The 12906-nt window shown below is 42.0% G+C and overlaps 1 protein-coding gene across 1 annotated transcript in view; it reads right to left on the reverse strand.

Annotated features, from left to right (window-relative positions):
• LOC106092224 (uncharacterized) overlaps nucleotides 1-12906 on the reverse strand; it is a 288892-nt gene that overhangs the window by 86224 nt on the left and 189762 nt on the right. Inside the window, exon 2 of the mRNA XM_059368586.1 lies at nucleotides 11135-11213. Within this exon, the coding sequence (XP_059224569.1) occupies nucleotides 11135-11203 (69 nt within the window). The 5' untranslated portion in view covers nucleotides 11204-11213. The remainder of the gene's footprint in view (nucleotides 1-11134; nucleotides 11214-12906) is intronic.

The raw sequence follows: 12906 nt of genomic DNA on the forward strand, positions 1-12906 counted from the left end.
CATCTAATCTATATGTCAATGGGAAGGATATCTAGAACAGTCTCCAGTATCCTAGTGGGCGTGGTCCTCTTTCGTGAACTAAGTATTCCCGGATTTGAACTACTCATGGGTGCAGAAAATGGCCGACACAGTAGTCTGCATTCAGTTATGGCAAAATGGTTTTCATTCTATTTATGTAAAAAATTTGGCTATGAGCATTCTATTACGGATTAGAATGGATAAAAGGAAGTGGAAACCGCGGAAAATATAGACATAATGGTCAAGCGGGTAGCGAAGGCCCTAAATGACAACAGAACGAAAGCCACAAGAGCACCACACGATTGGGTCATTTATAAGATTAAGCTAAGAAAATATAAGGGCAAGCTGAAAAAGGCTTAGAACAAATCCTGGGTAGAGTTCTGCAGCTCCGTGGAGCATACATTTTAGGCTTCTAGACCAAGAAAGATTCAGCCCTCAAGACCTATTACAGTGTATGGACAATGTCTAGCGAGAAAACTCATTTCTCGAGAATTTTTCTAACGGACAACGTGGCGCGAGAAGAGGTTGTAAATGGTATGCACTTGTCGTAGGTTATTGGGGAAATTGTGTCTGAGCCGAAAATCCTCCGGACGATAAGAAGTTTTGACTCCTTTAAGTCGCCAGGCCCTGATGATGTATCACCGGTTGAGTTACAAGCTGTCTGATAGACTGATTCCTTGGCTTAGGGAGATATACTGTGCTGTGATATTCCTGTGGGATGGAGGGACACAAAGGTAATTTTCATTCCGAAAGCAGGAAACCCCTAACAAACAAAGGAGAAAAATTTTCGTCCAATTTGTCTAGCATCCTTCATGCCGAAGACTGTAAGAGAGGTTGGTAGAAACATATCTTAGAGCAAAGATCCCTAGAGATTGCTTGTCACTACGGCAGCAGCATGCATATGGTAAAGGCAAATCTACTGAAACAGCCCTTCACAACCTAGTCGGTTACATAGAAAGTTATCTTGCTGTCAATGAATATACAATGGTAGCATTTCTAGACATTGAAGGTGCTTTCAATAATGCGAAACCGACGTCAATCATGAAGGAGTTGGAGTTTCTAGGAATCAACTCTACCGTAAGAAAGTTCATTAATAACATACTTTCTAAAAGATGCATTCCGGCAGGCTTGGGATCCATGGATCTAAAAAGACGGGTCAGCAGAGGAACACCTCAAGGAGGTCTACTGACTCCTCTAGTTTGGAACATAGCCATTAAAAATATGCTATTGTCTCTAGAAGAAAAATGCTAAAAGTGGGGTTAAATCGAAAAAAACTAGTAAAAAGTATGCAGTGCGAGAACGGGTAGAAATATCTTTGGTTAGAGCTGAGGTGTGAGATCGTGTGCAAAATTTCAAGGCCCTAAGTTTTCCGGACGCCTTTTAGCAGGCCCCTAAAGTTGGTAACCTCGGTATTTCGTTAGGGAAGCTAAATCTTTATTTATGGTCTGATTTTCCAAAAAAATTTGTTCGATTTTCGCCCACTGCGTCACGTGGCAATTGCGGTTAGAGTAAAGTTTCCCAGCACTGTTAGAGATATACTTCAGGAAGCTCTACATGCAATAGTGAAGTGGGCTACCCGAAGTGATCCAGGCGTACATCCGTGCAAGACAGAAGTAGTTCTGTCTAGCAGGAGATACAAGTTTCCTACAGTGGAACCTGTCTGCTTGGGAGGAGAGAAAGTTCCATATACAGAAAGCACAAAATATCTGGGTGTTTTGCTGGTCAGGAAATTGAACTTCGAATCCAACATCTTGGAAAGGGCAAGGAAGGCAACTCTTACCATGCAAGAGAGCCATTGCCAAAAATTGGGGTTTAGACCTTGGGTATATACTGCAGTTGTCAGACCTATAACGCTATATGGTGTTGTGCTCTGGTGGACGACGCCTCAAAAGTCCACCTGCTATTCAATACTCAACCGGATCCGAAAGATGGCTTGTTTGTGTATTACAGCCGCACTGAGGATGACACCATCTGATGGACTGAATATAATGCTACATGTTATGCCTCTGGACATTGTGGCTAGACAAATTGCTGCGACCACTGTCGGCTAAGGTAGTTTTCTCTTTGGTCATGTGGCTATGGACACTGTGTTATCTTTGATACAATTATCGATGTTCCAGGCAGTGTGGATTACAGACTGCCTATGCCGCTATTTGATAAAAGATACTGTACCACTATTCCTGATAGAATCGATTGGAACTACCATATCCCTGGTAACAGAAATGACTATACGGATGGTTCCAAACTAGATGACCGAAATTCACTTGTTCTGTGTGCCGAGCCAAAATAGACATTCCAGGGAATTGTAAGGTGGACGAACTTGCGAGACTAGGAACTACCCTGCACATTCCAGGGAAACAGGAATCTGTGGGTATGCCTCTAGCGACATGTAAGCTAAGCTTTCAGGATCAGGCCCGAAGGGCAACGAATCTAGATGGTCACAAAGAGGGGGCTGTGAGCATTTCAAAACAGACTTAAAGAGGTTCTAGACTTAAAGACCGCACAAAAATCGGTCAGAATGCTAATTGGACAGTGACCAGTCATGAAGGACCCAATGACTAAGACGTCTATTCTAGCCAGTGATAGCAAAGCGGTAGTTGCTGCCACTGGCTAGAACAGACGTCTCATTCATTGGGTCTGTCATGACTGGTCACTGTCCAATTGGAATTCTGACCGATTTTTGGGCAGCCATAATGCCCAAATAAATTTTGAGCGTTATGACCGCATCAGTGTAGGTCATAACACCCAAAAATGGTTTTGGTCGCTATGTCCCTGGGCGTTATGTCCCTTGGGTGCTATGACAGGTCACCCTAGAGTTCTTTGGTTTATACTCTCTCCTTTTCTCCCGACCCCGCCCATTATCTGATGTGTTGCTACTGATTGCAGGGCAGCTCTGCATGACGCATTATTGGCTTCAAAAGCATTTCGACACTCTTAGTTTCATGGGTTTCTTGGAGGAAGCTTTTGGTACCCAAGTATCGCTGGTACCCAAGTACCAATGGTTTGCCACTGCGCTGTTATATCATCGGGACAAGGAGTGCTTTCGTCAAGCATTTAGGTCAGTCTAGCTTTTCAATGCCCAGCTTTCATGCAGTACTAGATTGTACTTTTCTCGCTGCGCTCAAACCGGTGCGAACCTTTGTTGTAACAATGTAGTGATCTATGTTCGTTTCTCGAATCGATAGTACATCTAAATTACAGGATGAATACCTTCCGTCTATTACAACGAGATCAATTTGTTTCCTTACTTCTTGACATGGAGACAACCATGGTGAATCTAGTGCTGCTAACTACCACGATTTTTGCCGCGGTGAAGTCTATAAGTCTTATTTGGATTTAGCTGCCGTATATAGTGGTCTCCCGATTTAAGCTCTTGGCCACATAAAAAGCATACTTATAACGTGAATTTGCTGGCACATTGAGTTATTTTTGGCTTTTCCATATTTGTCAAATATTTAACAAACTTCCTTACTACTGCTTGCATCAACCTAAAGTCTTACACTTTTCAGTTAGCTCATTTAAAAGAATATTCAATGACATTACCTCATTCTTCATACTCGAAAGTCAAGGCAAGCAATAAAACTGTTGCCATCCAATGTGGGAGTGTTCAAATGCAGGACAGATGCAATAAATGGCAAAGCATTTTCAAAGGGCGATAGTAAACAAAGAAATTGCAATTTTTATGTGCTACGAACATGGCTTTCCCTTTTCCTGGATACTTAGCTCAACTATTTGCCAAGTCATTTAGGTTAGGATAGGTTGAAAAGAGGGTGCGGATATTAATCCGCCCCATGCCACTATGGACATACATCTAAGCCAGTAATCGGCTTTTTGTGGGCTCTTAATACTAAAAAGTAACCAGGAAAAAGAAAAATTTAAGTTCTTAATTCGGTGCTATTTACAAAATCCTTAATTGTTTTCCATACCTATCCCCCAAGTTGGTTCATGTGTGGTATTGTGGCCCCACATAAGTGCCGGTGTCTTTTAGCCGTGAAAGCTGGGCTATGACATAGGAAATCCTTCAATGTCTCATCATCTTCCCCACATGACCTACACATGCTATCACCTGTCGCACGGATTTTGCAAAAGTGAGCTCGTAGTCCTATGTGTCCCGTTATGATACCAAAAGCTATACTGATCTACAGCTTGCTTCCTTCATCCTCTCACGATCCGGATCATCCTATAGAATTTTCCCCGTCCTACCGACAGTTTCGCTGATCCACAGCGTTTGTCGCCAACACCCTTAAATCGCACTGCGTCGACCCGAAAGGCTTCGGGTTAACCAAGTTTATTGACGGCAGACCTCTTGCCTTCATTGCCAAATCGTTTGCCATTTCATTCCCCCTTACTCTGTTATGGCCCGGCACCCAAACGATGCGGATTGTGCCATCCTCAGAGCTGCTCCCAACCTCAATCCATTCTCCTATCGTCTGAAGGCTCATATCCGCAGTGGGTTCCTTACACCTAATCTATATGTCAATCGGTCGGATATCTAGAACAGTCTTCAGTGCCCTAGTGGGCGTGGTCCTCATTAGTGAACTAAGTATTCCCGGATTTAAACTACTCATGGGTGCGGATAATGGCCGACACAGAGAGTGACTGCGGAGGATATAGACATGAGCGAATCACGTAAGCCCAGCAGGACTTGCTTGTGACAGCATATCCTAGTGCCAAGTTAAGGGGTAAACAGTGAACGCCATGGTGGACCCTGGTTGGTCTAAGGAAGCGATGCAGAAAACTCTTCAACAAGGCGAAAGCCACAGGGGCACAACACGATTGGGATATGAGAAAATACAAGGGAGAGCTGAAAAAGGCTCAGAAAAAACCCTGGGTGGAATTCTGCAGCTCTGTGGAGGATACATCTCAGGCCTCTAGACTAAGGAAGTCCTCGAGACCTATTGCGGTGGGGTATATTCACAAGTGAGAGAATGTATGGACAATGTCCAGTGAGGAAGCATTAGAACTACTCGTTGATACATATTTCCCGGACAATTCTGCAATGGACCAAGTGGGGCAAGAAGAGGTTGTCATAAGTATACATGCTTCAGAGGCTATTGAGCTTGTGTCTGAATAGAAAATCCTTTTGGGAGATAAAAAGTTTCGGCTCCTTTAAGTCGCTGATGATGTACAAGCTGTGTGCCACACGTTGGCTACTTGGCTTAGGGCTATATACTCTGCTTGTATCAGCAAGTGGTATATACATGTGGGATGGAGGGGCACAAAGTAAATTTTTATATTGAATCATATCGAGAAGCCTACCCCTATATGGGTATCAAGCGGAGATCCTTGCAATCAAAGAAGTGTTGGAATGGCTGAAATGCAAATGAAAATTTGCACATGAGCATTCCCTTAAGGAACAAAAGCTAACTTCTCCCATATCAATGAGTGCTGTCCGAATCTAGCATAAGATCAATTAAAGGGGGCCTCCTTTTTTATAGCCGAGAACAACGCGTTTCCGCAGTGCGACATCTCCCTTGGGAGAAGCTTTTACATGGCAAGGTACATCACAAATGTTGTCAGCATTAGTAGGGGATAACCAAATATTCTCGCCAGGATTCGAATCCAGACGTTCACCATCATAAGCGGACATGCTAATCTCTACGCTACGGTGGCCTTCGAATATTGAAGATATAATGTCATAACGACAATTAGCATAAATATCTTTTCAGACAGCCAGGCAGCTATCAAATCCCTGAAGAACATATTTCTAAATTCAAAAACCCCCCTCGACTGTCGCAGATAATGGGAGAACCGTAGAAAATTCACCTGTTCTGAGTGCACAGAGATATTTCAGAAAATTGTAAGCAGACTAGCTTGTGAGACTCGGAACAATCTGACACTTTCCAGGGGAATATGCCTCTAGCGATATGTAATCTAGTTTTTCAGGATCAGGCCCGAAGGGCATCGAATGACAGACGGCCACAAAGGGGGAGTGGTGAACACTCCAAAATTATGTGGCCCAATCTCGACTTGAAGAGGTCTACAGCTTGCTGTCACTGGCTGCAACATTCATCTTGGTCATTCCTTCATCATAACAGGTCATTTTCTGATCGGAAAATATGCTGACAGACTGAAGGAAGCAAATAACAACTTTTGCACAAGCTGTGAGGATGTCGAGGAAAATGGGACCATAGAACATATGGGGTGTGTGTATGTGTCACGCACTAGCAGTCAGAAGGATTTCCACTTTATGTTCTTATTTCTGTGAGAACTTGTCGGATATAGCGAATGTGCACATTCGTAAGTTGTTGGGCTCTTTTAAGCGATATGGATGGTTCAAGGGTAGGAACTACAAGATACCACTCTTCTACTGTTTCTGTGGTATCACAATAGACGAAAACGCCTAAGTGAGTCTGATTGCTGATTGCCACTTGAACCTTAACTTACCATACCGAAGGCTTCTCTTATGACTTTTCAGATCACTGGTGGTTAACATAAGAAGGTCTTTTTTTTTGTGGAAAAACGTTTTTAAATGGAAAGAAGATGCCATTTGCAAATAAGAACAATCTTGGAAAAGTAAACTGGCTTGGTTTTATTCGTATCTATCTATTTTTGGTCCTTTCCAAGCCCATTTATAGACCAATCTACTGAAAATTTTGCTTAGATTTTGGTAAAAATTAAAATGTTGGCAAAATTTAACTTTAATAGTTTAGCCCGCATACCCTTTGTGGTGTAGGGTCGGCTTTGCCCGACCTTAGCCTGGCCTTATTGGTCGACGTTACAGATCTCCATTGGCGTATCTAGTAATTCTTCCTGAGAGAGCTACAGCTCAACCAGAACCAAACACAACAACAAAAAACTAAATCATGTAGAAAGATAATAAGTTCGTCCGTCTTGAACTTTGAATAACCGTGGTGGGAATGTATAAAAAACATTTTGCAAAAATCTGGTGACAAATGCGCCATTATGAACCCACATCAGTTATATCTCATTTGGTCCCAAATTATTTAAATTGCCAATTATTGTGTATATGTGTGTGGTTCATTAGTCTTTAGACATCTATGCGTATACTTATTATGTGTTAATTGGCAAAATGCTCATACGTCACCCAGGCCAATGCACCAAGTGTGGCTGTGTGTGTGTATAGTGGTTATTGGGTATACGCTATGTATGTGCAAGTGCCAATCATACAATTTAACAAGAAATGTAAAATTTCACATTGTAGTAGTTCTTATAGAACTTTTTCGCAAAACAAACTCAATGTGTAATGAAGTCTTCACCAATACAGCCTTAATTTTTCAACAATACGTATGTACTTCATTGGTATGACCTCACATTATCCTTATTCGGGCAACATCGAAAAGGGAATCCCACTTTCTGGCTGGAAAAAAAAACAGAGATATAACAACAAACAAATTAGAAGAGAAGATTTATGAGTTAGTCAACTTCCAGTGGTGTCTGGCACTACATGCGTGTGTAACAGTTTTGTTTCCTTTCATTTGAGTTCTGGAAACCATTCCAATGCGTAAATAGCAACGCAAAACTATTTGATATTAGTTCATATTGAGATACGCATGATTGTGAACACTATTGGTGCATACAATAGTCAAGAGATTTGAAAATGGGGCGCATGGGGCGAAAATGCATTGCGTACTAACCTTTTTTGAAAAGTTCCAATAGGGAAGCGATGAACAAAAACTGTTTTTAAAGGAAAGCAAATCATTTGAAGTCGATATGTAAACCTACATACACACAGCTTGTGGTTAATACGAGGCACAGTGGGATGGAAATAAAATAAATAAATAATAGCTAGAGGATATAAGTCGGCCATTTTTGAACGAATAAAGATACGTATCTACAAGAAATTTGAGTGGTTATAACTGAGGCAGTAAACACATTTTGTGCACATTTTTAGAAACTAGAAAGGCCTGAGGGCGCATTGGTGGGACTTCAACGTTGGTCACCTCGGCTCTTAAAATCTTGTTCGAACTGTCATAGACATATTTAGGGACCTCTATTTGCTGGCGAGTGCTTGAAACCCTCTAAAGAAATGAATTTTGATAGCTAATGAAATTAGCTATAGTTTTACATCAATACATGTCAAGTTTCGATTCATCAGTCAAAAGTTATGAGAGTTACATGTAAAAATTTGTGAAACAAGTCGATTTTGCTTCTGTTAAGAGAGCTATAATTTGTGTTGATTTCAGTAGCAGATATGTGGAGTACAATATTGGAGTTCTTTTATGAAAAAATTGGAAAAATAATTCGAGTTCTCAAAACGCCGAGATGAAAATCCCAATTTGATAACTTAAGTGGTGCCTTAATACGTGCAAACAATTTTTGAGCCCTCCTTGAGCCATTTTACTAAAAAAAAAAAAACGGTTTTGCTAACATCGTTCCCTATTTTAGGGATTTTGGTTACTTTCGGCAAGTAATTTGACCAAAATTTATTCCTTTTTTTTTGAGGATATGTTCATCTCCAAAACGCTGAAAAACTAGAACTATATCTGGGAGGCCACCGTAGCTCAGAGGTTAGCATGTCCGCCGACGACGCTTAACGCCTGGGTTCGAATCCTGGCGAGACTATCAGAAAAATTTTCAGCGGTGGTTTCCCCCTCCTAATGCTGGCAACATATGTGAGGTACTATGCCACGTAAAACTTCTTCTCACCGTTCGGACTCGGCTATAAAAGGAGGCCACTTATCATTGAGCGTAAACCTGAATCGGACTGCACTCATTGATATGTGAGAAGTTTGCCCCTGTTCCTTAGTGAATTGTTCATGGGTAAAATGTGCAAAAATTTGCATATCTTTATTGGGTTTGGTTTTATGATAACCTCAATTTGGATTTTGATTTCACAAAATGTAAATTTTGTGCACATTTTGAAATTTTCCCAAATATTCCGTCCAAAGTTTAATATTTTGATTTTAGCATGGCCATTGCGTATGACATCGAAATAAACACTTTTATGCTTCAGTTAGTATGAAGATATGCATTAAATTTGGTAACACCTATGATTTGGCGATGAGATTTGGAAATATTTTGCCAGGCATATTTATATGGAAAACTAGCTCAGCCCGCTTCGCTGCGCCTCTTTTGCTATATTTGGAACAAAATTATCCTTTAAATATTTAGTTTCCATAATTAAAGAGCTTTTAATGAAATATCATGTCACGAAAATGGTATATGTATGTCGCTTGACTAACAGTATAATAATATAAATAAATGCGTTCATTTGAATCCCATATGATTTTCATTGGTCTATGATGATGCTTGGTTTAGGGTCATTTAAGTTTGGATGATAGATGTACTCCATTCTAAAAAGACTTTATTTGAGCTCGATATGCTCATGGGGATTTCATGAGTGGGGGCCTTCCCATTTGTGGGTTTAGAGGGTGGTAAGAAACGTGTTACCGAAATTGAGTTTGAAGTTCGTGCTCTACTCGCCAATACCTTTGATGTGAGCCCCATGTTGCCATGTTCGGTAAATATGTACGATTTAGGGGTGTTTTGGCCCTCCAAACACTAAGTCCTAAAAAAATATTAGCATCGTGTTCTACTCTCAAATGTAATTGGTTTGAACCCCATATTGCCGCTGGTTTAAAGGGAGTATATGGGATGAGGCACCCCCTATTTTTGTTTTGAGGTAGGAGCACTCCCGCCCCACCCCCCAAACACTTGGTTCCACATTTGGATATCAGATTCGTATAATACTCTCAAAAATCTTTTATTTGAGCCCCATATTGCCATCGTTAGTAAATAAGTCCTATTTGGGGGGTGTTTTGGGGAAGGGGAGGACCCCCACAAACTTCATCCCGAAGGTGGATATCAATTTCCTGTTCTACTCAGAAATACATTTTATTTGAGCCCTATTTGTCATGGTCGGTAAATATATCCGATTTTGGGGATATTTTGGGAGTGGGACGCCTTACAAAGCCTTAACTCTACATTTAAATATCAGATTCGTTCTCCTCTCTCAAAAACCTTACATATTGTCGTGATTGGTCTATAAACATATTTAGTACGTTTTAGCGGTGCGGCGGCCTCCTTAGGTACCCCATCCAAAATTTGGATACCAAATTTTTGGTTTAAGGTTACTAAAAGGGAGCACTCAAAATTTCGATTAAATCGCCCCACCCATCTGCGAGATCTGGCGCTTCTGAAAATCTGTGTAAGGGAGAGGGTCCTTAACCGTTAACCGTTTTAATTTGTCTGTCGGAATCATTCAAGGTTAGAATTTGGTTGGGTTAAATGACACGCTGCCAACCACAGCGTTCCAGAGAACCTCGGCCATAGGGGCTTTGCAACCCTAGAGCCTTCAACGCCAGCCCATGCAAGGTATGCGCATTTGTCGTTGTAGGTATTTTCCATTCCAAACATCCAGCACCGACCCGCCACCTATTGATGGCCCGGAACCCAGAACAATCTGATATACGACCCCAAAAGTCCGAGACACTCCTTGAGTCTTCCCACAAGCCTCGACTTCACATGTCCGTCCGTTCGTCTGACGGAAGCACGCTAGGTTAGGGTTCGGTTAGATTTGGTTAAAGGACACGCGCCTGGCAACCGCAGTTGTCAGCGGTAGAGAGAATGAGAGAGAGAGATAAACGAAAGGTCGGCGTAGAAATCGAAAAAAGTCTCACCGACCAGAAAGCCGCCCTAATAGTCATCCCGAGGCCATACAGAAGTCCAGAATGATTCGGGGGTCGAAAGACTGTAATGAGCTCAGAGAAGAGGTATTTACTCTACGCCATCACTCCGACATCGCGAGATAATGGCACAGCAGATGTTCGACAGTCTCCAACTTCTCCTCATCTCCACAGATGCTGCAGATATCGTCATCGTCAAAAGCCCTGGCAACCATAGTTGCTAACTGCTTCACTAGAAGAACTCTGATCCATTGTGTTCCCCTTAGAAGGAAATGAGATAAGTGAGAGACGCGAAAGTAGCTAGAGAAGAGGAAGAGAGAAGAGAACTCTGGTCCATTATGTTCCCCTTTGAAGGAAATGAGATAAGTGCGAGACGCGAAAGTAGCTAGAGAAAAATATAGGTAAACCAAAGCCGCCGTTGAGACCTAACAAAGTCTTCCCGACTTGAAAGAGACCCCGTTAGCCATCCCAGGACCTTACAGAATGACTCGTGGGTCGAATGCTAAATGAAGAGAAGAGGTACTTACCAATAATGCTGCGCCTTCTCTCCGCCATCGCTGAGCATCAATCGCTTCACTAGGAGACCTCTGATCCATTGTTTTCTCCCTAGAAAGAAATGATAAAAGAGAGAGTGAGATAGACAAAAGTAGGTAGGGAGAGAGATGTAAACGAAAAGTCGGCGTAGAGACCGGAAAAAATTTCACGGACTAGAAATCCGCCTCCTCAGTTATCACAGGCCCTTACAGAAGTCCTTAATGATTCGGGGATCGAAATACTATAGGCTTAATGAAGAGAAGATGTGTTCACCCATAATCCTGCGCCTCTCTCTTCTATTGCGGGCCAATGGTACAATAGATGCTCGACCGTATCCACAGACCATTCAGATATTGTCATCTTCATCAGCGCCACCAACCGTAGTTGCCAACCGCTTCACCAGGAGACCTCTGGTCCATTGTGCCTCCACAGACCCTGCAGATATTGTCATCTACATCAACTGTGGACATAAAAAGAAGTCTTCACAAAGGGAGTTGTTGGATCAGGCAGATATATGCCTGATGACATTACTTTATACGTACCACCTTTGGATACCTACCACCTCGAGTATATATGTGCACCACCTTTTGTCAAAATCCGGTGAAAAATGCATAATCTATGACCCTATAGCAACTTTAACGAAATATGTTCCGATTTGGTCCAAATTCGACACGGATATTGAGAGGTCTAATAAGTACAAGTCATTGATCAATTTTGTAGAACAAAATATTGGTCTTTGTCTTTCGCGGGGCATTGGCGCAGCAAACGCTCGACCGTCTCCAACTACTCCTCGTCTCCGCAAACTCTCAAGAAGTCAAGACCCAAGATCGGTTTATATGGCAGCTATATCGAAACATGGACCTATATAGCCCACTTACAATCCCAACCGACCTACACTTATAAGAAGTATTTGTGCAAATTTCAAGCGGCTAGCTTTACTCCTTCGAAAGTTAGCGTGCTTTCGACAGACGGACGGACATAGCTAGATCGACTTAAAATGATATTGGATAGCCATATCCAAATATAGAGCGATCCGAACCATAAACGTCACGGATGAAAGCCTAACATAGGTCACTGTGTCAATTTTCACCGAAATCGGATCATAAATGTGTTTTTTAAGGGTCCAAAACCTAAAAACGAGAGATCGATCTATATGACAGCTATATCCAAATCTGGACCGATCTGGGCCAAATTGAAGAAAAATTGCGATGGCCCTAATATAACAAACTGTCCAAATTCTGTCGACATCGGACTATAAATGCGCCTTCTATGGGTCCAAAACCTTATATCGAGATATCGGTCTATATGGCAGCTATATCCAAATCTGAACCGATCTGGGCCAAATTGAAGATATATTTTGAGGTGCCCAACATAACTCAATGTCCCAAATTCCGTCGACATCTGGCAATAAATGCGCCTTTTATGGGCTCAAGACCTTAAGCCGAGAGATCGGTCTATATGCCAGCTATATCCAAATCTGAACCGATCAGGCCCAGATTAAAGAAATAATCGACTGGACTAACACAACTCACTGTCGCAAATTTCAGCAAAATCGGAAATCGGCGTATCGGTCTATATGGGGGTTTATCCCAATCTGGACCAAATTGAGGAGGGATCTCGACTGGTCTAACAGAACTCTCTGTTCCATATTTCAGCAAAATCGTATAATAAATGTGGCTTTTATAGGCCTAAGACCCTAAATCGGCGGATCGGTCTATATGGGAGCTATATCAAGATATAGTCCGATGTAGCCCATCTTCGAACT

The sequence above is a fragment of the Stomoxys calcitrans genome, chromosome 5 (assembly GCF_963082655.1).
Source record: "Stomoxys calcitrans chromosome 5, idStoCalc2.1, whole genome shotgun sequence".
Lineage (NCBI taxonomy): Eukaryota > Metazoa > Arthropoda > Insecta > Diptera > Muscidae > Stomoxys > Stomoxys calcitrans.